The 27,553-nt window shown below is 41.5% G+C and overlaps 4 protein-coding genes across 4 annotated transcripts; 2 read left to right on the forward strand and 2 right to left on the reverse strand.

The window, feature by feature from the left end:
* The first annotated feature begins 6,200 nt into the window (after positions 1-6,200).
* si:dkey-19b23.8 (low density lipoprotein receptor adapter protein 1) lies at positions 6,201-11,327 on the forward strand. The gene is made up of 3 exons (XM_063900787.1): positions 6,201-6,478; positions 8,332-9,066; positions 9,785-11,327. Exons 1-3 carry the CDS (start codon positions 6,463-6,465, stop codon positions 9,868-9,870), a joined length of 837 nt encoding a protein of 278 aa, XP_063756857.1. The 5' UTR covers positions 6,201-6,462; the 3' UTR covers positions 9,871-11,327.
* si:dkey-19b23.7 (uncharacterized) lies at positions 10,349-14,298 on the reverse strand. The gene is made up of 7 exons (XM_063900788.1): positions 14,079-14,298; positions 13,925-13,996; positions 13,174-13,370; positions 12,651-12,715; positions 12,403-12,568; positions 11,972-12,169; positions 10,349-11,842 (listed from the first exon to the last, which is right to left on the reverse strand). The coding sequence occupies exons 3-7, from the start codon at positions 13,298-13,300 to the stop codon at positions 11,751-11,753; spliced, it is 648 nt and encodes a 215-aa protein (XP_063756858.1). The 5' UTR covers positions 13,301-13,370; positions 13,925-13,996; positions 14,079-14,298; the 3' UTR covers positions 10,349-11,750.
* A 1,762-nt stretch (positions 14,299-16,060) lies between these two features.
* On the reverse strand, positions 16,061-22,425 carry man2b2 (mannosidase, alpha, class 2B, member 2). The gene is made up of 19 exons (XM_063901319.1): positions 22,210-22,425; positions 21,914-22,060; positions 21,584-21,689; positions 21,325-21,497; positions 21,056-21,171; positions 20,729-20,906; positions 20,437-20,635; positions 20,158-20,348; positions 19,492-19,663; positions 19,275-19,411; positions 18,874-19,151; positions 18,117-18,308; positions 17,793-18,036; positions 17,602-17,712; positions 17,053-17,245; positions 16,826-16,972; positions 16,624-16,736; positions 16,419-16,536; positions 16,061-16,324 (listed from the first exon to the last, which is right to left on the reverse strand). The coding sequence occupies exons 1-19, from the start codon at positions 22,333-22,335 to the stop codon at positions 16,221-16,223; spliced, it is 3,045 nt and encodes a 1,014-aa protein (XP_063757389.1). The 5' UTR covers positions 22,336-22,425; the 3' UTR covers positions 16,061-16,220.
* smim20 (small integral membrane protein 20) lies at positions 22,424-24,433 on the forward strand. Its single transcript, XM_063901320.1, has 3 exons — positions 22,424-22,679; positions 23,673-23,729; positions 24,191-24,433. The coding sequence occupies exons 1-3, from the start codon at positions 22,571-22,573 to the stop codon at positions 24,232-24,234; spliced, it is 210 nt and encodes a 69-aa protein (XP_063757390.1). The 5' UTR covers positions 22,424-22,570; the 3' UTR covers positions 24,235-24,433.
* Positions 24,434-27,553: the final 3,120 nt, after the last annotated feature.

Raw genomic sequence — 27,553 nt, forward strand, 5'->3', positions numbered from 1 at the left:
AGATGCTGCTTTTTGTATTCTGGTTTCGTTTGCCGCTCATGACTTCCCCCAGACACTCATGTGATCTGTGTGAAGGTCGGGTCACTTGGCCACTCATCATGGGACTTTGGCAGGGTGGGACATGCCGGAGAAAATTAAACAATAACACTGAAGGTGCTTTTACTGTAAACCCGAATGGGCGCAGCTTCATGGCAGTGTCCAGTTTAGTGTTTTGGGAAAAGGTACACTTCACTTTCTGTAAACTGCTGGCCAATATCCCATCTGTGCTATCAATCTGAATTAAATGACCCCCTTTCACTCTCAGTGTTATTTACGGACCTCATATTTCTTTTCTGCTGATAACGCCTCTAGCTTCCTTTTTTTAATCCCAGGTCTTTCTAAAGATACATTTCCTGTCCAGTTTTAGCCCTCAGGGCAGGTGAAAACTGAGGTCAACTGAGCTTACAGACAACAAAGATTGATGCATAAACCTGTTGCTATTCTAAACATTATTTTTAAATAGTGTTAAAACAGAATAATATCGCTCAAAGCCTTTGGGCTTTTTGTTAAGCTGTCTTGCATATTTTTAGACAGGTGAGCAAACAGATTAGCGCTTCCAGATATAGACCTTATAAAACTTTGACGCCTAAACTTTCTAAATGCGGCACAGTTTGTTTGTTGTTGCTGATATCAGCGGCGGAGAGGAGGTCAAATTGGAGTCAGGTCATTCCCAGCTCAAAACTACACTGAAAGGCTCAGTAGAAGTAGAAACTAACGGATTGAAAAGCAAGCTCTGTTGGGCACAGTTGAGCTAAATGCTAATGCTAGCATGCACACTACAAAAACGTTATTTGCTCATTTTTAGCTTATAAAATGTTCACTTTTTGTAGTTTAGCGTACAATAAATCCTTGGCTAATACGCAGTTACGCCGCATTGTCGACATATTGAATAAAAGGTACGCACAAGCAAGTATTTTGTCCCACATTCTAAAAATACTCCTATGTTAAGTTATAATGGTACATTTGCATTTATCTGTTGTCGTTGCGTTTACCTAGCCACCACCCTCTTATGTTCCCAGATTCCGAACAGTAAACAAACAAGAGGCTGTACATACGATCCACAAATTCCTCTGTTTCACAAAACCGGCAGATTGTGAAAAGCACGTAGCGCATCTGAACTTCAAACGCACAGAAGCACATCAGCTTCTGAAGCAACATCCTGAGGAAATCGCCTCTCCTTTAAAGCTTTACTGTACCAAAATATCAAAGCTCAGGCTGCAGCCACAAAATGGGATGTGTGTGTGAGATTGAATTGGTGTTTGAATGGCTCCTTTTAAAGATGAAACACACCTCTCAGAATATGATTTCACACTTCATGAGTGATTTTATTTTAATGCAATGGTACCAAATGGAGCCACCTTGCTTTTCTCTTCCTCTATCTTCGGTCATTTGGATTTCATTTCCCCCATTGATGACTTCTCTGAGTAACCGAGCCATTTCCTTCTGTGAAACCAGATGCCTGTAGTACTTGTTCAGGAAGGTGTTAGCAGGGAGTGGGTAGAGACCTGGATTTACAGGACTGAATCCGGTCACTTTCACTGAAAGAGCAGCTATTGTGACTTGATTGGATCAAACACAGGGAAACATCCGAATTAACCGTAAGACTCTCCCACTGTTTCAGAAGAAAACCAACATCCTGTAAAAACAGCTTTGTCATATAACAACTAAATAATCAATTGAGGGGCCAAGTCCCACCCCTTTCTGAGGGACCACCTATCATGTTCTCTGCTGTAGTCAAAGATGAGGGACAGAAGTATTTGTTTTTTGCGTTTTGCCATGAATTACACAGGATTTTGTAGGTCAATTTAGAAGATTGGCGTACGGTGTTTTATTTTATTGGTCAGATAGTTTAAAGAGGTTTCATCTTAACGGTCAAATTGTATATTTTCTACTCCCGAGTGATGTTGTATTTCTATTTTGAGATGTTTACATTTTAGAATTGTTTATTTCCACTCTTTTATTTCTCGTTCTATGTGCAATGCCTTGTTTTTTATTCTGCTGCAACAATAAACATTATCAATTTAGGATATATAAAGTACATCTTATCTTATTACCTTATCTTAAGATAACTTTGAGTTTTTAGTCTAGAAAGGGGCAGTTTGTCCCAAAACTGTTGACCTAATACCTAATTCAAAAGGCCAGCTGAAGCTAGGTTGCCTGTGTGTTTCCTATTGGGATATACTCACACGATCAACAGTTATTTGACTTCTGGCTGGCAGGATAAAACACATGAGTTAAGATCATGTGATATTTTTGCCTGAAATGTAGGTTACCTAGCTAGCTAGCATGGCAAGGTAAAAGCTGCATTTGCAACATATTTAGCAAAAGAGATTTAGTTCAGCAGGAACATACTACATCAAACTGAGGCTCTCTTGATGAATACAGATATATTTCTATATGGAAAGCTTGCCGTTGACTACCTTACACATTTTCCCAAAACAATGTGGACATCGGGAGGGCTACTTAACCTCCCTATATGAACTTGTGATCCCTCAAACTTACTGGAACTTGAGTTGTTGTTCTGACATCAACAGAGCGTTAGTTATCGTTTCAAAATCAAGAACACCTAACCGCTCAGGATTGGCAGATCATATTATGCAACGCACCCCTTGTGGGTTTACCTGAAGCGTATAACCTTTAACACACTTGTCAAACACGGACAGAAGAAAACACTCATCGTGTTATCTGTGTTTGAGAACAGAGCGGGTCGACCCATAAATCTGCATTCCTGTTGTCATGTCTCCATACTTCATCCAACTTCCCTTTGCAGGTATACGCTCTGCTGGAACTGACTGTATATGAGTTTGGTATTTGAGTAAATAACAACAAAAGCTGGCGAGCTGAGAAATGATGCATAACGTGAGCATTTGGCTCAAAATATGGCAGATTTGAAAAAGGACAGTGTTTTGAACATGGTGATTCTCTTTGATAACCATATAAACTGTATATTTTCCTATATTTATTTTTGCTAAGTGACATCTGTAAAAGCCTCCTTAAATTATGATAATAATTCTAATAGGTTGAGTGCTGTTAGTTAAGCTTGTTAGCATACTTACATTTTGTATTAGCACTAAAGTACAGTAGTTTTTGTTAATGCTACCAATGTAGCAAACAAGTAATGGAAAGTACAGTATGTTAAGTTGTAATGGCGCCAGGGACAGCTTGTGTCGTTGTGTTTTGCTCCAGTGGAACAAGTCCTTACTGTTTGCAAGCCTATAGCTGCAGAATTACATCAATAAATGCCAATCGTATTAGATTTACTGAGGTTTTAAAAAAAAGGGAACTGGGCATAAACCATCTCTACAACGGATGGGTGGGAGCTTATATTGTGTCAATTTACTTCCTTAGTTTCTTCACCCTGCTTCCAACAATAGCAGTGTTACATCCCTGTTCAAATGTTCTACTATGGTAACCTGAACTGAGGTCAAAACCCTGGGAAAATATGACAGATTACTCAGTAAACTTCAGTGTGGTTGAAAAGGTAATCTCATCAACAAACGCCCCATTTTCTCCCTTTCTGCCACACCTGTTTTGTTAAAGGTGCATTTGCCCCTGAAAATCCCCCACATTTCCTCCCAGCTCAACAGCAAACTGTGACCATTGAAGGAGCTGTTTTATCCAGAGGTGTTGCCTTCATGAACCTTTCCTTCACCCTGCCCATTGCTGTAGTCGGAGATTGTCTTTGTTTCCCCACAATGACTCGCAACAACCTCCTGAGACCCGGCTGGTTTCAGTCACAAGTAGCAGTCAAGGCATTTGAATTAATGGCTGCCAATTAGTTTCTGAACAACTGGGTGTGTCTGTAATAGAGCCCATTATCTTAAAAGTACTCTGGTTCTGAGAGAATACTATCAAAACTAACATTTGTTTAAAATGGAAAAAGCTAAAATGCAGAATAAATGCAGCAGGATGGACGAGTTTAAATCTTGACTTCCCAATTAGATGAAAAGTCATATGATAGATAGAATCGGAGAATGAAACCCTGTTTATTTATCACATACATGCACATACATGAGGGATTGGAGGTGTCCGGTGCATTGCTCAAGGGCACCACAGCAGGGCCTAGGAGGTGAACTGGGACCTCTCCAAGTAGCAGTCCACTTTCCATATTTCATGTCTGTTTGGGGACTTGAACCGGTGACCCTACAATTCCCAGTCCAAGCCCCTACTGACTGAGCCACAAAATGTGGTGTTTATCCGGCAGATATTGATGCATAATTTAATAATGTATTGGTGAAATGTTCACTCTTTGGGTTTAGCGTGTTAGCATGTAGCATGATAATACCTTCTATTTATACAGCTCATGGAAATGTGTTTTCTGTTCATGCAAGCCACGTAACTAAAAAGCAATTGTACGTTGTTGATATTTCACAAAAAAGGGAATAATTTCCATCAGATAAAGTACTTATTATCTTTCATCCTCTGTGAACCATCAATGTCTACAAAACTCCACATCAATCCATCCAAAAATTTCTGACCAATACTTCCAGAGTTTCTTTAGCATACAATATTGCTAATCGTACAAGGCTAAAACACGAAGTACATTTCTGGTGATTTTAATAAACGGTAAGTGGTTTAGTCGGGGGTTAAACCTGTAAAGTCTGCACTTCTTAAGCACTGCACGCCTGCACGCCTGCATATGATGCTGACTCGCTGTTGTGAGATACGTAAGGAGGGTGGGAGCCTGCCGTCTGAGATGGTCCATTAGGTCACCGGCGGCTCAAGAATAGTTACAGTGTGTCCAGTTAGGCACTGAGGCGAGTGTGACGTTCAGAACTTAACTGTTGTTGGGCCAAACCCAGAGAAACAGGGGCCCTACTGTTTCTCCACATCAGGCACACCCAGCCACACACACTGACAGGCGCATACACACATGGAACAGTTTAGACTTTTCCCTCTGCCACTGTTCAAAATGCCCCCAGAATAAACACTTGAAGCAGATCTGAACCAGGGAGGCCAGCGATCCCCATTAGAGAGGGGCTCTGACGCAATGCGGAGGTAATGAAAGGTAGTGGGTTTCAGATGTTTCCTCAAGCCTTGTTTTCTACTTGTAGCAGGTAATGTGAAACTCTCAGTTGGTAGAGCACAGCGTCATGGGCCTGTGAAATGATGACGACTATCATAATGCCATAAAATACCTACATTTGAATCGTTCTCATTAGTTATGTTAATGCATTTCTTTTTCTTTGTCACATATTATTCAAACAAAGTGTTATTAATTAATCCATTAATGTTACGTTATTTAAAAAACTAAAATATCGACAACTGACTTATTCTTTTCTTTATGCTTTTCATATCCTTGACCACACAAACTAAATAAAAAGATACAGCTTTGGGACATTTTGTGATGCTTTATTTGAGTAAATATATTATCCAACAGGTTAATTGATAATGTAAAAAAAAAAAAGAAGCTATTTCTTAAAAACCTTAACCCTTAACCCTAACCCTAAGGTAAAGATCCAATTATATTTTTGTAAATATTTATACAAAATAATACCTTTTAAGACCCAATCAAAATGAGTCAAATATTATATATCGATCACACATCTTTATTTTAAATTCATGTGTCAAAAGTTTCGAAAGAATGCTAAATATGTCGGGCTGAACATTTTGGGGGAATGTTGTATTCAATGTTGCGCAATAAATATATTTATATTTTAAGGAAGAGTAATAGCCATGGAATCTTACATATTTCACTTCAACAAAGAGCACATACAACAACGTGTACTATTAGTTGATGTTACACCTACTTCAGGTGTAACATCAGTATTCAGATTCTTTACTTAAGTAAAAATACTACACTGTTAAAATACTCAATATCAAGTAAAAGTTTTGCTTTGAGAGGTACTATAAGTGAGTCAATGTACTCTGACTTTCCACCACTGGAAAACTATGATAAAGGGGCCTGTAAATATGTACATGAAGGAGGTATGCCATAAATCTTCTTTTAAACACCAATGCCAGTAAGTGTTCATTGTTATCCACCTTTCTATGTACTGTAAATCCCTTTTCTGTTGTAAATCCTCCCTGCTCTCCCCCCTCAGACCAACCAGCCTCCTCACTGCTCCGACACCAGCGCTCGTCCACGCGTGTGACGTGCCCACGCATACGCTGTTTTAAAACCGGTTGTCGCACGAGCTCTCAGATTCATTCAACTCACAAACCGTCCGCGAGCAGGGAAAGGAGAGCATGATCCAGTCTGCACATAAACTCATTTAAACATCTATTAACGCAGGAGGAACACTTAGCTCATGGGGAAAGCGATACCAACACGGCTCAACGATTACTTTCTTTAATAATAAGGACTTTTCAAACCGGGTTTTGCGTAAAAACGTGCAGGATAGCACACTTCCACCTGCCTGGTGTGTTTCAAAACATCACGGAACTCCGAGGTTCACCTGAGACGCCAAGGACATCGTTTGCATGAAGTTGTGGCCAGGTAAGATACATTTTGAAAAAGCTTTAAAAGTATTTCATGGGTAAAGGTAAAATGCACTGAGAAATCTAACAGGTTATATTTCACCGGGGTTCGCCAAACCACATTCAATTTATTGTTATCTCGCTTATTTCTGCAACTGTACAGCACAGTATATATTATTTATCAAATGCAGGTATTCAAAAGGTTATTTTGGTTAATTCGGCATACAAAGAAGGAGAACATGATGTGAAGAAAAAGGTTTGAGAAATAGCAATTGCTCAATCAATTGTATTTTGGATTGGGTGTACCTTAATTCCTTGTTTGATCTAAATAATCGTAATCACAATACCTTTATAAATCCCACAGTGGGACATTTACATTGTCCCAGCAGAAGTTAAGAGGCACACATAAATTAAAGGCATGCCTAAAATATTAGAAATTGAAATTAGATAGAAATTGCCCATCCAGGTGGACACCAATAAGTAGAGTACCAGTATTTTCTTAAAAAGTAATATGATAGATAGATAAACAAGTTCTACCTCGTGTGTTGATGCAGGATTACACACATAATGGATCCTTAAAATAACCTCTTAATTGAGATTTGTTTGTACTGTATTTTTATACATGATTTAAAATATAGTTTGGGGCAAGAATCTCTCTATATGACTTTTGGCCCCAGAATAAATGAATACCTGTTCACCCACAGGATGGACAGTGGATGTGACGGCACATGTCAGATTGAAGTAAAGTTGTTTATTCAGATCATGTCAACAAGTATTTTGAAGCACGTGACCTGTATGTAACTTTGTCTTGAACTATTTTGGTTATTGAGCTCATGGAAATCCAGTGTTGTTGTTGCTATAAAGCAGTGTTGCGTAAATGCAAAACAGCCAGCTTTCTGTTAGCAGGTGAAAGGTGTGTGTGTGTGTGTGTGTGTGTGTGTGTGTGTGTGTGTGTGTGTGTGTGTGTGTGTGTGTGTGTGTGTGTGTGTGTGTGTGTGTGTGTGTGTGTGTGTGTGTGTGTGTGTGTGTGTGTGTGTGTGTGTGTGTGTGTGTGTGTGTGTGTGTGTGTGTGTGTGTGTGTGTGTGTGTGTGTGTGGTTCAACTTGCGTTTTTCTTGCGATGTGACACACTCACAAAAGCATGCCATTGTTTGCAGGAGAAATATTTTGGTTGGGGTGGGGGGGGAGAATGCAAAGCTGTTTCCTGCTCAGGGGGTCGCCTAACAATGGCCGCCTCCCTGGAACAGTCGGTGGTTCTCGCTGCATGTCACTTCTGAGGAGCTAGGATGTTGAAAGAATGGCCAAGAAAAGAGAAAGGGGAAAAAATAAAGTTTGACACAATAGAGAACAGGCAGTTCTGTGGGTGAGTAGGATGGGAGACAATGGGAGGCCAGAAGTGGACATTGTGTATGGCTCAAAAAGGCAAGGTCAAAGAATTTGAGAAGTCCTCCAGTAACTAATGACATGGTGATACGAGAGTTTGGCACAGGGATGAGTTTAAACACAGCTGTGCACCTGTGATTACCTCTGTGTCACTTCTGTGTAACCTTCAATTTATTTGGGCATGTGTCCAGTTCAGAGTGTAAATATTTAATGGCTGGTGTGTGTGGTGAATGAATATTCCTCTGCCGTCACATTCGTAACTGATCCTGTTCGGTGGCCTTTTGTTTTTCCATGCTGCGGTACAAGCTGTGCTCACTGCGTGTTTCGTTTTCCACATCAAGGCTTTGAAAGCATGTGGAAGATAAAACTGAATGTTAAAACAAACCATTCCCAGGATGCACCCTGTCCACATCACCGTATTTAAATCACATTTTTTCCTGATAAGTGATTCATCTGCTAACGTCACTGTCTCTCCCTGTCCGCATTTCAGATCAAAGCAGTGGATGCAACTACGCTCCATCCGTAGAAGAAAGCTGGAAGTCTGGGAGAGGCTCTAAAGAAGACCAGCTGACCTCTGGGGAACACACCTCTGCCAAAATTTCCCCCAAACCCAGCCTGAAGCGCACAATGTCGCTCAGCACGTTTCAGCTCATGCAGACTCTCAAGAACTCTCCGGCTGCGCTACGTCGCCGCTTTCGCCGCGACCGCACGGAGTCTTTATCCCACGGCGACCCTCTCTTCAAGGTGCACTACCTGGGCACGGAGAAAATCTTCTCTCTGGACCGAGAGCAGGCCCAGGACGCTATCAGCCACCTGCTGGAAGATGTTTCAAAAGGGAAGAAGCTCAGCAAAGATCACGCCCTGGTGGTGCGGCCGAGATACGTGGAGGTCAAGGAACTGAGTACAGGTCGGCAGCTCACGAAGACGTACCTGCAGGACATTGCGTACTGTGCGGCGGACGCAAACCGGCCCAATGTCTTCCTGTACATCTGCAAGCATCAGGGGCAGCAGCTGCAGTGTCGGGTGTTCTGGTGCAGCCGGGCGGAGCGAGCGCGGGACATGACGGCGTGTCTGGCGCATTCTTTCCAGCGGGCGCTGAGCGACTTCCAGCAGGAGGGATCGGCCACGCTGCAGCCCGGGGAGGGGAAGGGAAAACTGGTAGAGGAGTCGGCAAACTCTCCCGCCAACAACAAGAGCAGCACGCTACCAACCAGTCTGGGAAAAGGTGAGACTAAAACACATTTAAATGGTTTATTTTTAAAGACAGCTTGACATTTAACCATGTAAATACCAAAAGAGTCGGAATCTGCAGGGATGGTTTACTAAACTAGGCTATTTGCCCCTTAAGCCTGGTGAAACACTGTTGCTTCTGGTGTTTTTTAGGTTAGATTGACTTAAAAACTAAGGTAAAATCAACTCTATTTCGAAGCTTTTTTTATTGAAGACCTTTTTTATTCACTGTAAGCACAAAATGAGCTTTAGCTAAGGCAACATCTTCCTAGCTTACCTTGATTTTTCTACTTTTTGCAAGTTTTAAATGCTGTATTTCCTGCGTAAATTATGTTTTTAAAGACAAAACCAGTTAAACATATGTCAAAAATTCAGATTTCGAAAAGATGCTAACTAAAGCCCTTTTTAAATGGTTTATGATTGAAGAACCTTTTCCTGGTTCATTGTCTTTATCATTCTCGCTCTCCAAGTTGTTTAGAAAGATAAGAGTCCCACTGCAGTAGGCACATTTTTGTGAAAACCAAACAAATGCTGAAGTACGTAGCAGCAAATGAAAAACCTTCAGTATGACGCCATTTTAAAGTCAAGGTTTCACACTATTGAGTCTTCTTTGACGTTCCCAATTAACATTTAAACAACATATCATTTCCGTTTCATTTGCAGCTGCTCAGCTAACACCACTGACTCATCCCTCTCTGTCTGTTTCCTTTCAGTTCGCTGGAAGAAGAGGGGCTCTGTGTCTCGCAGCCCCCTCAGAGCCATCACAAGAAGAGGGTCTGCCTCTGACAGCTGGAACTGAACCTACGCTTTTTACCCCTTACGTAAAAAATGGGACCACATTAACCTGACAACCACCTCAAGGACAACAGCACTGATGGGGGCGATCACAAGACAAGAGGGAGGACAAAGGGGATAGGAGTGGGAGGTGGGAAAGTCCATATTTGGATGACTGAGGAAAGGATGACGCCATAATCGGTGGGCGTACGGACTTGAAGGTTCTTCGACGCAGCAAAGTCGTCTGTTGACTTTTGCAACAGTGGCGTCCAATGTAGCACAAAAAGCTGTCGATGAGCGCCTTTGTTCAGCCGTCAACAGCCAGGTGAGGACTGGCGGCAAGCCATTTAGGGAGCAGACTGGGTCATTTCCGGGCCTCTGTTTTTGGTGGGCTTGTTTGTTTTCGAAGAGTCTACTTGAAACTTTAGCCGCCAAAGAGTTTGATCTGTCGGAAAGAGCTTTTGGCCACAGAGAAAGCAAAACTGGAAAAAGACGACAGGAGCTTTCGTTGAAGGCAGATTTTTATTTATGAAATTTGTGACGGGTCATAATTTCAATTTATTATTATTGTTTTAGCCATGTGGCACTCGCAGGTCTTTGTTTTTCATTCGGATGAACAAAAGACCCTTTTTATTTTACATTATGAGATAGATGTCAGAGGGAAAACACAGGCGTACAAGTGAAGATAAACTATAGTCTGCGATGTTGTTCCCTAGCACTTTCATTAGAATCAGACATCCAAACTGCTTTTTTCTCAGTTACTTGGAAAACATACACCCCAGGGTCAACAAATCCTCCCTTACAGCAGAATCCTTCCAAAAAAACCAAAAATACAGATCCTAACTGTCCGCCTGCGCTGACGTATTTGCATTTATGTGGGAAAACACACACGCAGCCATGACTTGCGGGTTTGTTTGTGTCCGGACACTGGGAACGCTGTGTTCCCATCTGGAGCCTCAGTGCGGAATGCTCGGCCGTGCACCTGCATTCCAAACGTGGAGGGAAATCGGAGAAGCGTCTAACCATGACTTTGCATATTGAGCAGCCTTGTCACAATGTGCTGTTTTTACGCCGAGTCGCTCTCATTTACCGAAGCCATAAGAAGGGGCCCCTGACTACTTAAGTGAAAGTGACGGTTATAGACATTGATGTGTGCAGGATTGCATAACGTGCCCTCATGATGGCGATAAGTTTACAAATGAGAGATGTAAGGGTTAGTGGTGCACCGTGAGGCGACCATTTAGTGTTTTCTGACCAAAACTAAGCTAGGTGTTTCTGTGCCACAAAGTTTTAACCGGGTTATTTTATCATGTTGTACTTGTGATGTATCTTTTTATTTACAAAAGCCGCAACATCCCCATCTCAGAAAAGGGGTCATGTGCCTGCTACAAGGCGTATTTTTATCAGTGTGCTGTTTTTCTGTCATTGTACATATTTAATTAAATGTGTATTTTATGTAATATTAAAACTTTTTATACAACACTCATTTGTCTCGACATGTTTGTGTTCATACAGCTGTGACACATGTCTAACCAGTTTTAGCTTCTGCAACTTTGACCCTGGTAAATATGTCTGTTTTGCTCCACTTTTAGAATTATGTTTGGCCTGGATGAGGGACAGCAGGATTGAAGGGTTTAGGGGTGGCAGGGCAAGACATCCAGAGAGGTCCTGGGATGTTAAATCTGTCATGTGACACAGTTCCCAGGGCTATTTCACATGTGACTACCTTCCAACTGTAGGACAGATACAACTGGAGTGTGTTGCCTTGAAAGAAATTAGACAAAACACACACAAAATGATCTATAAACAGACCTTTTTTGATGAGATTTCCCACATTTGACGTCTTATTCTTTACAATAAGTCTGTTAAAGTGCACCAATAATATCAAATGTATGATAAAGTAGGTCACTGCTCTCCAGATGAGCCCTCCCTCTGTCGCTGTAACTCCAGGAGAGACTGGACGTGAAGGCGCCTCAAAGGCTTCACATCTTCCACCACTGAAAGGAGAAAACTATCATCAAAATCAATCCCTTCGTAATGTAGCTAAACAGCATCACCTGCTGGCTAAAATCATAAAAGTTCAAATGATGCACTGCGCCTCTCTTCGACTTTCCAGGAGTTCCTACCTTTGTCATAGTGCAACTCATCCCTGTTTCCGTAAACCACATAGGTATCCAGGAAGTTGAGGAGAGCACCTGTGACCAGGAAGCGGTCGGTGAGGGGAAGGTTTTTGATGTAGCGCATGTCCAAGGCGAAAGGGTTGGTGGGAGAGGGGACGGTGCACAGACACACAAGCTCACTGATGACGTCCCACACGCGAATACCTGGAAAAAAACAACAGAAAACACATTTTAAAATTGTAATCCATTAATAAAGCTGTGATTTATAACTCTTTCATCACCTAGAGCTTTTTCCACAACCCTAATCCACACCAAACAGTAGTCTTAAGCTAAGACATCTGCGTCTGATTTAGTTCATGGAAAAACTTGTAATTATTGAATCTGTGCGGTTAAACAATAGCTCTCTCATGTTTGGATTCCTCACATTGTTTCCATACCTCGCGTCTGCCAGTCTGCGATGGATTTGAGTTTCATGGGCGTGTCTTTGACCATGGAGTCGGTGCCTCCGATGTTGACCAGGCGCTCGTGATTGGAGCGTATCCAGGCGTAGGGGCGGCCGTACTTCACATAGCCGGCCAGTAAGAACAGAGTGCAGTTCACCTCCTGTTGAGGGGTGGGGGGAGTCAAAGCCATCAGACTTGAGTGACAAAGTTAGTGGTTGGAAAAGTAAGGTGAAGAAACTCACAGGCACCGCTATCTCTCTCTCACTGGGGGGAGGCTGGGAGGAGATGCTCCTCGCTGCAAGGCTCCCTGAGGGAGACATTTCAACTCATTATTAATATAAGGAGTGATGATCATGTGATCTATAAAAAATACATGTAAATTATGCATTTTTCCCCCAGAATTAATCCTGTTTACAAGGGTTAGGGTTAGGGCTATAATCACCATTTTTTTGCCTGATCAACTTTTGGACGGAATCGGTTATTAAATGTGTAAATTCTCTGCTGTTAAACAAGTGATTTATAGCACTTTGAACTAGGTCACTATTTTCATTTTACAATAAAAAAAACAAAACAAAATAGCCACAGATAACTATGTAAGTCACTGTTTTCCTCGCCATATTGTTTGTTTTTGTTTACAACTAACAGCATTGATGCACTATATGTCAATAAAAATGCTTCCACATAAGCTTGTCTCTCAATTTCAGATTTGAAAGCATCAAATAACATCATATATATATGTTCTATTGCAGACACATCATCGATCACCTGACAGTCTGCGGCTGCGTCTTGGTGTGTGTGTGTGGTGGAGGCTCTCGGGGGCCCTGAGGCTCCCCAGGCAGGGGAGAGCTGCCTCGGCTGCCCAGGCTGGGGGAGCTGCTGCTGGGGGAGACATCGCTGCTGTTACAGCTGATGGAGGAGAAGGAGGAGGCTCTGGAGACCACGAAACCTGGGGAGCGAAAACCCTGCAGGACAGGACAGGTAAGGGGGGGGACACGGTCAGTCATGCAGTCACTAATGATGATGATGATTAGCAGAAATGAAGTCAATGCAAGGCAGCAAGGAGTGTGATGTAATGAGTCTGGGGGGATTGTGAGACGATAAGCTCCAGGGAACAGAAATAGGAGCAACACAAAGTTTGTTTTGTGTCTATTTCTGAATATGTTGTTCCTATTTTTGAGTCTATGTAGTTGTTTTTTTCACTTTGTGGTCATTTTGTTCCTTTTTATAATTGTTTATTGTCTCTCTGTAATTGACTTTGTCTTTTTGTAGCCTTTTTTTTGACGCTTTGTGGTCATTTTGAGTGTCTTTCTAGTTTTTTTGCCCCTTTTTATGGCCGTTGTGAGTCTCTTTTTGGCATTTTGTGTCTCCTTGCAGCTGTATTGGTCTCTTTATAGTCGTATTAACTTTATAGGTGGTCATTTTCAGTCACTATGTGGTTAGTAAACGTCTCCTTGACTGAAATGTTGTCGTCTATCCATGGCTGTAGGCCTACTGTGTGGATTCTACAAAAACTAACCAGATCCTGGTTAACGACGGTCAGCAGCAGCTCCTCTTTCCCTCTGAGCCAAGGCTGGAAGTATTTAAATCCCTGCAACACAAACACACTTTTATTTGCAAAAGAAAAATAAGTCAGATCATGTTTACTTTGTCACCTCTCATGTTCAACTCACCTGTAAAGACCCGAGTAAAGCCAGGTCATTCAGAAAGTGCTGCAGCTTCCTCCTCTGCTCCCTCTCTCGTTTCTATTGACATAGCATGCAAAAGACAGATATCATATTGAAGTTATTAACCCTAAGGATTAATTCAACCTTAACTTTGACCTTAAATCATCCCTCTCCCAGTCTAGTATCCTAGCAACACATGCAACGCCCCTTCAGCATCCTGTATCGACAATAAAGACTTCCCTCGTTATAACGACAATAAATACGGATTTATGCATTAATGCTAATGTGTTGACCTGACATTGCATGCAACAAAATGCATGCACTCGACTCGATTTTAATATAATCTCTCAATTCCGACCTTAAATTTGAAGGTAACTCACACTGCTGCTGCTCATCTTGTACCAAACTGCAAATAACGTCGTCTTCTTCTCGCGTGATCATGGCGTTTTTATATGCAAACATTTAAACCTTACATTATGCTGTTTATAATGCTTTATTGTCCTGGTTAGCCTGCTACGGTTAAACACAGACAGAAAGGTTGTGTCTCCTCGGGTGTTGCCTTGTCGATGCTCGCTGTCGCAGAGGGAAGTTGGTTTGATGTTGGGCATGGGACGCCCCTAGCGGTCATGATGAGTACTACGGTTCAATTCTGATATTAAAGGCAAAGGGAATGTGAACATATTGCCATAAAATTAAAAATTCTGTATAGTTTACAATTTATTGGACTAAATATAAGTCTTTTTGGTCCCAGGAATTCATTTAGATAAATGTAAATTATTTAAAAGCATCACAAAGCAACAAATACAATTGAGTGAGTCAGCGTTAATTACTTTTGTAATAACTATGATTAATATGCATTATTTAGTCAATGACTAAAATGCTTGAGAATATTATATTTGGCTGTTGAACCTTATAAACAAAATGCCCTGGGATTAAGGACTGCTGACCCCTGCATAGGCCCTGTACCGTAATTTCCGGACTATAACCGCTACTATTTTCCCACGCTTTGAACCTCGCGGTTTATACAATGACGTGGCTAATTGATGGATTTTTCCCGCTTTCACAAGCTTCATGCCACCAAAATGGGATTTTGAAAAAAAATAGACAAAAAACTGAGCACTGTCACATAATGTGACGTAAATCGAGCGTGCTCAAACTTCCCATCATTCTGATTACGGTAGTCATTTTGTCACCCTCATCATGGCAAAGACACGGAGAAATGCATATGAGCAGCTTTCAAGTTGAAGGCGATCGATCTGGCAGTTGGGAAAGGAAATAGAGCTGCTGCACGGGAGCTTGGCCTTAATGAGTCGATGATAAGACGTTGGAAACAGCAGGAACTAACTCAGTGCAAAAAGACAACAAAAGCTTTCAGAGGGAAGAAAAGCAGATGGCCCGAACTAGAAAATGAGCTCGAAGACTGGATCAACACACAGAGAGCAGACGGCCGAGGTGTTTCAACTGTGCAGATCCGACTGAAAGCCAAAACAATTGCCACCGTAATGAAGTGAGGTTAGAGGTGGACCATCGTGGTGTCTAAGATTTATGAGACGTAAAGGCCTGTCCATCAGGGTACAAACGAGTCTGTGTCAGCAGCTCCCTCCCGACTACGAGGAAAAAGTTTCAAACTCCCGCAAATCCACTGATGCAAAGATAGCGGAGCATTCCATCCATTTTTGTTCCAAGCCGTGTTTCGTTAAAGCCTGTGTGAAGTTCATTTGTTTCAATGTACCGATGGGCACCTGCGGCGTATAGACATGTGCGGCTTATTTATGTACAAAATACATATTTTTTTAAAATTCAGTGGGTGCGGCTTATATTCAGGTGCGCTTAATTGCGCTTAAGTCCGGAAATTACGGTAGATTGTTTCATAGATAGTTTCTTCAGTAGTTTATTCTCTCTATTAAACTCTATTGTGTTCTACGTCGTGTTTGGATTTCCCGTTCACAATTAAACAAACTGTATTGTGGTAGGCCAGTAGTCAGATATTGAAAATGTCAAAAATAATGACTTTATTCAGTGTCAATCAACAGGAAATCAATCAATCAGTCAACAAATTAACAAAATGTGCAAAAATAAGCATTTACCAACAGTGTATAAGTTGTTAAAAGCATCGTCACAAGCTATCTTCACAGAAGACAGGTCAGCCTAAAAGTTCTTAGAGGCAAAGTGAATGAAGAAAGTTCGGATCTCTTTGGGAGAGATGGTCACATTGAAAGCTCCATCACCACCACTCCGACACATGGTGTTGTCTGAGATAAAGAAAGAACAAACAAGGAATGAGAAAACTAGTTTCACAAAAATCTAAAGTATTTTAATGCCAGTGTTTAGAAAAAGAACTCTCACTTGATTCTAAGTTATCTTCAGTCTTCCACTTCCACCTCTGCAGCGTGGTGATGTCCCAGGTTCCTGTGAGAGAACGCTCCTCCAGCACTTTCACTTCCCCAATGCCCTGAAGAACGTCCTGTTCAAACAGGAAATGAAATTTTAAATAAAAGAAGATTATGTAAGACATATTTAAAAGATGAAAATGTAACGCTTTGTGGCCCACCTTTAAGTTTATGGTGACTGGCTTTGAGAGCTCTGGGTCTTCCCCCTCCTCAAAGAGATGCATGATTCTCAACAGGACCCGGTCGTAGTCTGGCTCCGAGTGCAAGTCCTTACCTAGATTTATATAATATAAAAAATACATTTTCAGAATTGAATCCCTATGGATAAATGAAAGACCATAACAACCTCAGAGACAGTGTGACCTGAGTTTATGTGGCTGAGGTGGACGTCATGTTTAGAGCTGTAGTTCCAGCCGGGGATACTGAAGCTGAGCAGGTGGAGGTTGGGCGGCAGGACCACCGAACGCACCGGAGAGCGTCCTCTGGGTTTCTCCTCATGCCAAGGCTTCTCTAAGGATTGCAAGAACACAAAAATGAACTGCTGACTAACACAAAAATGTTTTGAGCCCGAAAAAAAGCTAGGCACTCACGAGGTTGGTCGATGGGCATGACGACAGGTCGGTGCTGCAGCTCTATGGCCTCCCTCTGGTGGAGCCTGGAGGTGGTGCTGAGGGAGCCCAGCATCATCCACAGCGCGGGCCTCACCACCGAGCTGTCGTTCAGGGTCAGGTTGTAGCCCAGGTTCCAGGGAAGGTTGTTCCAAAGACGGCGATGGAGCATGACCTGAGGAGGGAAAAACACAGGATGTTAACACGGGTTTCTGTTTGAGATTTTATACAAACCGGAACATATTGAGAGTCCTAGTTTTAGTTTAGTTGCAGTTTTAACAAAAGGTTTATTTTATTTGTGTACTTTATTTAAATCTGGATGGAGATTTAATTGCGTTAATTTTCTGTAGTGAAATATTAAAAGCTAAAAAGTCAAAAACTATATGAATTTTCCATCCATTTAATTTAATCTTTATTCATTTTTTGACCTGGCAATGTGATTTCAGTTTAGTTTTACACCAACAATATAATTATTTCTCATTTACAGCTTTACGTTTCACCCTAATATAAATAACATATATTTCCTTTCACCTCCAGTTGCCCGTTGGCCTGGCTGGACACACCGTGAGCTCTGTCGCTGACCAGCACCAGTCTGCTGAGCTCATCCTCGATGTAAGCTTCCCGAACCATGGGGTAGTAATTCTGCAAAATACATATTACACACAGATTATTCCACGTATTCCTATTAGACCAGCATTCTCTTTATACATCCAGGAACTTACTCTAGCTAACGTGTTGTTAGTGAACTTCCTGTATGTCCTCTTCATCATCTGATAGCCGTTATCATCGGTGTACAGGGTCCTGTTGTTCTTTAGGGAGGAGCTGGTTCTGAGCACCACCTCTGTGTTGAGATGCAGCGGACCCACCCAGTACGTCTGCTCCAGCCTGTGACACTGCAGACTTCCCCCAAAGCATTCTGGGACTCGGGTTATGATGGAGTAAGTGTAGTCTTTATCACCTTCCTCTCTAGAAGATGAAATATATTACATTTAAATAGTAAATGCCACATTAGGATGGATTTATTCACTACAGAAGGTTGATGTTACCTGTAGAAGTACTGCCTGATCTCCGTCACTATCTTCCCCGGGATGATCTCCATCTCCACCGCCCGGTAGGCCCGCACAGCTGACCCGTTAGCGCTGAAGATGTAGTTGTCAGAGATGGGCCCGGCTTTTACGTCTCCATTCGCCTGGTATTCCCAGAAATCCTGAGTCATCAGGACTCTCCTTTTCTCTTGGCTGCCAAGGAGGACACAGAGGTCAAAAGGTCAAAGAGTCACACTGGCATCAGGGAAAAGCATCTGTATGAGTCACAAAAGTGGGATTTAAACGCAACTGGAGGCAGAATAAGCAAATGATGTTGTTCGTTTTTTATCTTTAGAGTGGCAGAAAATTAAGACAGTGTATTTTTGTTATTATTTAGAGTCAAAGCAGATTATTTTGCTGATTCAATTTCAGAAATGAAGTGTTTTTTCTCAAAATAATACTGCCTTCCCCAGGCTTTGTACATTTTTTTCTATTTTACAGACTATTTTCCTCATACGCTGTTGTAGAAAATAGTTAAAACTGCTAAACACAATTACTAAAAGCCCATATTACCATTTAAAATGGCTGGTTTTGCCCAAAGTCCAAAATTGAAATGTATTTAGTTGACTATCTCAGAGACATTTGAGAAACTTGAACCATTTGCGTAAAAAACTAACCATAATCAATTAATGTTTGGTAAATGATAAACTGAAACTACTCTCAGTGCAAATATTTCAGTGTATCTGCATGTGCTGCAACATGATCTCCACTCTCTTACAGATGTGTGATGCTGTGCAGTAGATTTGTATCCTGGTCAAACACCAGCTCGTAACATTCACTCAGGACGGGCAGCAGCCTCCTTCCTGTTTCCGATGAGTCCCGGGTGAAGCGTCTCTCAAACTGAACCCCTTTGGCTTCATACGTCCAGCCACACTTGGACCTCCCGGAGCATTTCTCCTCAGACAATTTGATCAGGTACTTTTTGGCCTGAAGGCCTCCGAGATCCACCACGATGAAAAGGTCGTAGGTCAAATTGGACTGAGATGACCTCTGGATCTGTAACAGAATGGGTTTCTACTGTTACACCTCCATTAACCGTGCACACTACCACGTTTCCGCAAAAGTTACATAGTTCTTCTTTAAAGATGACTAATATTTGATATTAAAAACAACATTAACCTGCGCAGGCACTGGTTGTCCGTCATCATCAAAGACAGCCGCATTGGGGAAGGTTACGGTGACGTTGATGATGGTGGTGATGTTCCAAGCTAACGGGTTGTAGACGATCACATGTTGCTCCAGAGCGTGATGAACCCCTGTCGAGTAAAATGACAGCTAGTGTTAGCATGTAGCTGTATATAATGGCATGCTAATGTAAGCTAGCAAATGAAAACACCTTTTCTTTGGCGGCGGCTGCCGAGCATCCCGGGTGATTCCAGGTTGTAGGGCAGCAGGAAGAGCGCAGCCAGAAGTTCGTCCACTCCCATCATGCCTTGCGTGAGATGCTGCATGTACATGTCCGCCACTTTAGGAGACTCAGTGCCAGTGATGCCATCATGGTGCTGGACCTAAACAAACACACACCAGTTGTCAAGATGTGTTCATTTGACACACATTTCAAAGTCTTTTCTGTTGTGAAGGATCCTGGGAGTTGTAGTCTTCATTGTTACACAACCACCAGCACAGATGAAAATCATTTACGGACTACTTTTTACATGTTATCAATATTTTGTTTAGCCACTTTTATACACATTTGCCGACTCCCTTCCTTCATGTTTCCCCTGAAGTAAGACTAGCTAGAGGGGCTATGATGGCATTGACAGAGGACTAAATGGAGCGCACCGTAAACTTGTTTTGACAGCATTATAAAATATGGGATAATTTAAGCACACAACTCAACCAAATACAAAACCTAGTCATTTTAAAGTGGACATTTTACATGTTATACCTTTGAAAATGCTTAAGAATTGTCAATGACACAATCTTTCTGGTGTATTTTGCCCTGAACAGACACCACTTACTTTATTTTCTGTTAAATGGGAAACATATTTGGACAGATTACCTCTGATACAGCCCAGCGCAGCACCCTCAGTTTCTCCAGAGCCCAGTCTTTAGCTACAGGTCCGTCAGGGAAGCTGATCCGGTACCGGGCGAATAGAGTCTCCGCTGCATGTAGATGGGAGCTGGCCCGCCGTGCCATGCCTTTCAGGACATTCCTGGAGGCGTAAAACCCCGTCCACGCCTGGTAAGGCTCTAGGAAATAAATCAGCCAGAGTAAATTGTATTCAAACAAGAAAAATGTGTTTGTTTTGTCTTTGAATTTGAGGATACAGATTCTCACCAGTGGAATATGGTAGAAAATCTTCACTGCCACGGAGCTCCCAGACAACATCTAATTGGTAGATGGCTTGGAAGTATTCGCTGAGGGTGGCGTACTGAACCGTCACCCCAAACTCTTCGCTGTTCTGGTTGATGTACTTCATCAGAGGATCCATGTTGTTGAACTGGACCGATGAGTTGTAGAACTGTTTGTCGCAGCCCTGAAACACGAGAATAAAGCGCACCGTTTTAGTGACGTGGAAAAAATGATTATAATCAACTGATGCTTCGATATAGATTCACTTGTTTCCCACCCATGGCCAGAGCACATGGTTTGTTCTAAACCATGCGGCCCGCTGCTTGATGTTATCCACCATCGTCTTGGCATAGGCGTGTATCGTCTCCTTGGTGACGGGCAGGCTCATGTTGGGGTAAACTCCATTTTTAGGGGGGTCGGGGAACAAGGCGACTCCGTTCCAATAGAAACCAGAGCTGAGACGTAAAGACATGTTTCCTTTTGAGGTAAAAACTCCTATTTGTGCATTTAATAATACTACATTTAGAAATATCAAAATAGAAATGTAGGTAGAGAGTTCAAGGCTCGTCTCTCTGTCATTAATAAATATTTAAACATGGATTACCTGTTGGAAAATGGCAGGTTGGATGGGGTGCAGTAGCTAAACTGGTCCATAGTGTGAGTGAAAATCTGCTGCTTCTCCTTAAGAGAGGGAGAACCTCTCCATACAAACTGTAGTTTCTGTAACCAAAAATAGAAAAACAAACAAGCTATGAGAAATGTAGTTTAGATTGACAATGTAAAAGTGTAAGAACAGCTTTTTTGTTGTACAATTTGGTATTCCCTTCACCGATTACAGTAGAGTAGTAAATGGGCTGATGCATCTCATTATACCTTGTCTTTCTGCATGGTGTCTTTTAGGTCATAGTCGACCCGGGAGATGAGGTGCGCGTTGAACCCAGCCAGGGCGAAGAGGACCGGCGTGGTCGCAGAGGCTCCGAATGGATCCACGTGCCAGGAAAACTGAGGACGCACCCCGAACGTCTCGTAAAGGAAGCCGTGTCCCTCTGAAGCACCACAGAGGAAAAAAGGTCTACTACATATCTCTTCTCTCAAACTGACATTTACAGGGGCAGGAAATGTGCTGCACTACCTGTCAATTGAAGTATCTCGTCATCTAGATCGGTTACAGCCTCGTCATGCATCACTTGTCCTCCGAGGATGAACTCAAGCCGTCCCTCCTTTACGAGCTGTCGTACCTACAAATGACAAGACATGATGGGTTAAACATTTACTCTGCATGTAAAGGTAACTCAAAAAAGATTGACAGGGACATAAACTATGATATTTTAGCACCAGATACACTTTTATTGTAATCTGTTTTATTCAAATCCCCAAACTTCATGAAAATCCATATAAGAAAGTCCCTTTAAGACAATTTTGCATTGTTTTACGTCAGAAAAGAGTGTAGACCAATCATTACTTGTTTCTTATGGGAGTCTGTGGCCACGGTATCCCACCACAGTCGAAAGAACTCCTGCTCCACAGCGATGAACCTGCGACCCTGGTCTTTTGACAGCTCCTCAGTCACACTGGTGTACACATTACCTGCATAGGCGTGCATACTCTCCTATGGAAAATACACATTATCTTAAATAGAAAATACACACAATCCACCACATTAAGTGTTAACAATGTTTTGGTTGAAGTGCATATTTAAACAGCAGGATCTACATCAAGTTTACACACCTTATAGAGGATATGGTGATATCAACCTACCTGAATAGTGTAAACCCAGCCAACATCCATGTGACTGTGAGGAATTACAAACGTTTGAGTTGGCTTGTTTTCTCCTGCTGAGTAACAGCAGCAAAGAAAACACACAAAAACGGCTAAAAAGCTCATCGTTTTAACCCCATGAGAGAAAAGATGAAACAACTTCTCAATTCTTCCCCCACACTTCCTTATTATTGTTGTGCTGCAGCGTGTGACTCTGACGACGGCAGCCCAGAAGAACCAAAAACAGTTGACGTCGCTTTTCTTTTCTAAAGCATGGTTTGCGTAACCTTTACACCGGAAGTAATAATTGTAAACACTGTTTGCATTTGGAGGTGAGAGGATCACCAAATGAAAGATTAAAATGTCCAAAAATGCGAGAATAGCGTTGATATTTGGGGGTTTTGCAACAGCAGTTGCCGCCGCGCTTTACCCGATATTTGTCTACCCGATGACGCATAACAATGACTACAGTAAGTGGCTTCTTATTCAAATACAGTTACAAAACCAGACAGCTAACTAGTGTCATTAAGTGTGTTTTTGCATTGTACTTATTCTGTCTAAACACAGCTAAGCTAAGTTTTGCTTTACTAAAAATAAACGAAGGTTACTGGCTTGGACTGCTATGAAGTGCCTTCATAACTTACTCAAGTTTATAGCTCAAGTGTAAATGTTTATTAGAATACGCAGTTTATTCCACTAGGGTACTTGTTGTTAACATGTGACGTGTTGTTTTTAGCTTAGTCTGTTTTACATGATATAGTTTACTAACTACGCATTTACTTGAACATTGTTCACTTACAACATGTTCTTGCACTATTTCATGCTATTCTGCTTTTTCTCTTGCACAATTTTTCTTGTATGTATAAATGACATAAGACAATAAATATATGTGTAATTGTAATTAATATTTCCTGGCCATAATACGAAAATAAAACCTTTGAATCTTTACATCTTTAGTTAGCTAGCTAGTCAGCTAACCTGCTATACGGCACTCTTGCTTTTAATTTAGCATAATGAAGTAATGGTTTTATGTTCCCTAAATATATTCGTATTTACATATGAATACATTAAATGTGGACAGAGTTAAAAGGGTTGTCCTCAGTCGTGTAAGCAGGCAATATGAGTTTCGAACTGGACACCCAGAGGTTGCCTTCCACTTTCCCTAAACAATAAACACAACTAAGAACAAAGTCGAATGATGCCAGGAAAATTCATTTAGCTAAAATGTTGGTGGTTTTATTGTATGTCTTTGTTCTGCTACTCATATTATTGGACAGTCTTTTTTATATTGATCCAGTTTTGGCCAGCACAGATGGAAAGTCAGCACAAACAGTGGATACTTTAATTTCAGTGTTATGGGCAGATGAGAACAATGAAGCTGCAAATGTTTATTTTTTTGTTTATGGCATTGATTTTGACCGCCGAAATCTTCTGAAAATACTGTACTCTTCTTTCTTTGCCAGGAGATGTTCAAAAGATGAACCGGGCAGGAGTCAACCAGGCAGACGTTCAACCCGTGGGTAAGAGCACATAGTAGATGTATGCACTCAGAGCAGGTATATTTTATACCTGATGAAAGTTGTCTAGGCTCAAGCGTCGTAGTAGGAGGTGAGACATCAAGTGTAGTTTTATTAAAATTGTAGTTTTTTGCAATCAGTCGAATATTAGTTGAGTGTTAATGTAATTTACATGTTAAGACTTGTCAGGCATATGTCTCTCATACAGTAGGTTCACTCTCTTTATGCAGTTCTGTTACCTTTTTGTACTATTTAGGGAGCACCAGATGTACAGGATTTACAATATCTGCACAATTTGTTAGTCTGTTGAAGTTTAGAAAACATATATTTGGTCATTGGAAATCAGACTTAAAAGCACAGTGTTCAAATAAACTGTAGTAAGAGGATGATCATCATTATTAATTGATTATTATATTGTTATTATGCCCTTCTGAACCTGTAAGTGTTTCTATTTTTATCTTAAGGTGTGAAGGTGTGGTCCGATCCATACAAGTCTGCAGGCAAATGACGACCAGTGTTAGCTAACTCCTTCCCAATACCATGAACACTGATGATGATGATGATGATGATGAAGATATGGAGCAGAGAACGCCTGTTTGTTGAGTGCTTGGTGTGCGCGTGAGTGAATGATTTCCAGAGTGTGTTTATTTTTGGCTGTGACTCCTTAAATCCTATGAATAAAGTTTAAAGCTCTTATGTGAAAAACATATTTGAGTGACTTTCTTTCACAGTTTACTCATCTTCCAAATGTCCCAAAGATTAGGAGGTGGTGCTAATTATCATTTTGTCCACAAGGGGGGGCTCCATGCCTGTGTGTTGCTACAAAATCCACTGGACTGTTATAGTTTGTTTGTATCTCTGAGATATTTTGGAAAAACTATTTCGATTTCCAAAAGCTTATCTTTGGAATGGGGCGTCTAGAAAATGACAACAAAAAAATGGATTTGTTTAGCCATCCTATTCCCAAGAATCTCCTTTGACAGCTTATTTTGATTTACTTGATATAAAAGTGGTTCAACAGATGAGGGACAATATCCAGTAATGTGCGGTATCATCTTCCAAAATGGAAATAAAAGAGTCAGAGTTATTCCAGGACACATCACTCTGAATTATGACTTCTGTCACAGACACTGGGTATAACTGTTGCTCTGCTCTTTAACTGGCATGTGACTGAAGCTGTGTTTTGCCCATAGGCTGAAAAAGACGGGGCACAGATCCGTGGTCTTCTTGTTCACAATCCTATCCCGATGTGATCCAGACTCCCTTTACGAGTCTACGGGTGCTGTAAAAGCACAGAATTCCACATTTTTTTCCCCTGTACTTTTGTGGTTTCCTGACATTGACCAGCATCCCCTTTCAGAGCTTGGTCCATCAAAGTCCTTTTTGGAGGAGAGATAGATTAAGAAAGAACTCAAGCATGTGTTTATGGTCCTTCAGAGATGCTGCGTTTAAAAAAAACGTGCCCTAAAATCTTTCAGTGTAGCCTGTACTTTCGGACATTTAGGAGCGTTCGCGAGGCCTAGTGCCAGCAGAACATACTCCGAGGGCCAGCAGCGGCCACTCTCCTTCTCAACCCCCCAATCAACAAGCCCCATTGTTTATGAGAGGTTGTTATTGTTGGGCCGCATTCAGAAACAAGAGAAAACTCAAGAGCCCGGCTGTGCAGAGGCGTCCAAAGTAAAGAGAGCAAGGGGTGAGGGGGTGGTTAAGGGAAAAACGAAAAGCTGAAATTCCTCTCATTCCCCGCTGGTGTTTTCCAGATTCCTCAAGCGACAGTGAGTGAAGTAAGAGGGGAAATTGAAGCGAACGGCGAGAGGAAGAGAACCACATTCTTGAGGGGACGCGTCACCTACACACAGAATAGAGAGACACTCAATCTCTGTTGCTTGGCCTGGCAAAGTATGTAACAGGTTGTGCAGCATGGCTCTCAGCTTTTTCAGCCCGTGAATCAGCGCCTGAATCACTGTGACACCATGACATTTCGTTTCAAACCCGCTCCTTACGCCTGTCTGTTCAGGAGCAGGTCTGCAACAGGCTTTTATGCTTTGTCCTCTCTTTGTGGCCTTGTCCCATTCAGCTGGATATGTAGATGGACACCCTGACTGTAAAACATCCAATAGGGTCAGAGCACACTATAAACTATATGAACTCAACAATGTTGCCTCAGCAGCACTTTTACTATCCTACTATTAACCCATCACACAAATCTCCCCCAGCTAGAGAGGCGTTTCTTGTGGATAATGGTGGCACATTGTCGCTTGGTGCAGTTTGTTTGCTGTGCGTTCGAGGGCGGCAGATAATTGGCCAGGTTTTCCAACTAATTGCCATGGGAACAAGGGTTGACAGACAGGCCACGGGGTTGGAGTAACAACAGAGGGCTTTTGGGAAAGGGGCGGGATGAAATATATGACCAGGGCCTTGCACAAGTCAAGTGTTGAAAATAAAACTGAAAATAACAAGTGAAGAAGAATTCTGGACCGCCTCCTTATGACACACTCTGTAATTGAACACAGGGAAATGTGGCATTCATTTCTATTTGAAGTAAAGACATTTTGAAGTGTTACCGTTAAGGAGGTTTCCTGTGCCAGCACACAGTGAGCTGCATGCTCGGATGTAAACATCAAAGTAAAGGGCGATGCAATAACTCGTGACTTTGATGCAGATGTTTTATTCCCTAGTTTTATGGATCAAAAGTTTAGTTACACTTTACCCTCTTAAAGATTAAAGCATGTAATGGCATGCTTGACTTCTTGAGTGTAAATCATAGGTGATTCAAATAAATCAAAGACAGCTTAAAGACAAAATAAAGGCTATAGAGAGAGGTTACTTGTAGCTAAAAAGGACTCAATACTTATTGGCAATTATCCATATTTTTATAATCCTGCTAAAAAATAACAGATCCTCTTTTGTCAGAATAAGGAATAGAAATGTGTAAATAACAAGTTCCTGTTTTAAACACCATTATCTTCATCTTTAATGCCACTGATGTCAATTAAGTCAATTTATCATATTTTGAGCAGCTCTCTCTGGAGCCACAAAGAGCCTTTGGACAGCTTTTCCCACATATACAGTAAGAACTTAAAAACAGACTTTGATATGGAAAAATCTGTGGAGTTTTATACCAAAATATTTGCCGTAGTGCGGCGACAACCTTGTTCACGAGTTGCGTAGTGTTTCCGATATCTGTCTAGAGAAGTCTACCTTCTCTGTAAAAAACTGAGAACTAAAACCGAGTAGTTCTCAGTGTCTCTTTCCAGAAATCAATATCCAGTTTCTGAAGAGAAGCCACAGACTTCGTTGTAAGAAGTTTCATGAACTCTCTCTCTTTTAAAGTTTTATATCACACACCAACTGCATCACCGCATAGAACAGGGGTCTCCAAACTTTTTTCATCGAGGGCCACATACAGAAAAATATTCGAAAATCTGGGCCACTTATAGAGGTGAATATTGCCTCATAAGTTAAGTTATAAGTTAGTAAAACAAATCAAATGTAGGTGAATAATGCGCGATAAAACAGCCTACATCCCATCTCCGTTTAGGGTTTAATTTATTCAGTTGGCAGCTCATTCCTTAAAACAGAAGCCTCAGATTGCTGATAATAAGAGTAAATATGAAATAAGTTATTGGGCCTTTTTTTTTAAACAACTAGGATTTGTTGGAAAATGTTTTCAATTCTAAATGACTAAATTTCTTAGAAAATTGGGCTCATTAAAATGTATTTCAACATATATATTTGAGAAGTACAATATAAGACAAGCCAAGGTTTAATTTATGGGCCATATTGCATTATACTTCTAGAATTAACTGAGGGCCGATTCAAAATGG

The sequence above is a fragment of the Eleginops maclovinus genome, chromosome 14, assembly GCF_036324505.1.
Source record: "Eleginops maclovinus isolate JMC-PN-2008 ecotype Puerto Natales chromosome 14, JC_Emac_rtc_rv5, whole genome shotgun sequence".
NCBI classification, from domain to species: Eukaryota; Metazoa; Chordata; class Actinopteri; order Perciformes; family Eleginopidae; genus Eleginops; species Eleginops maclovinus.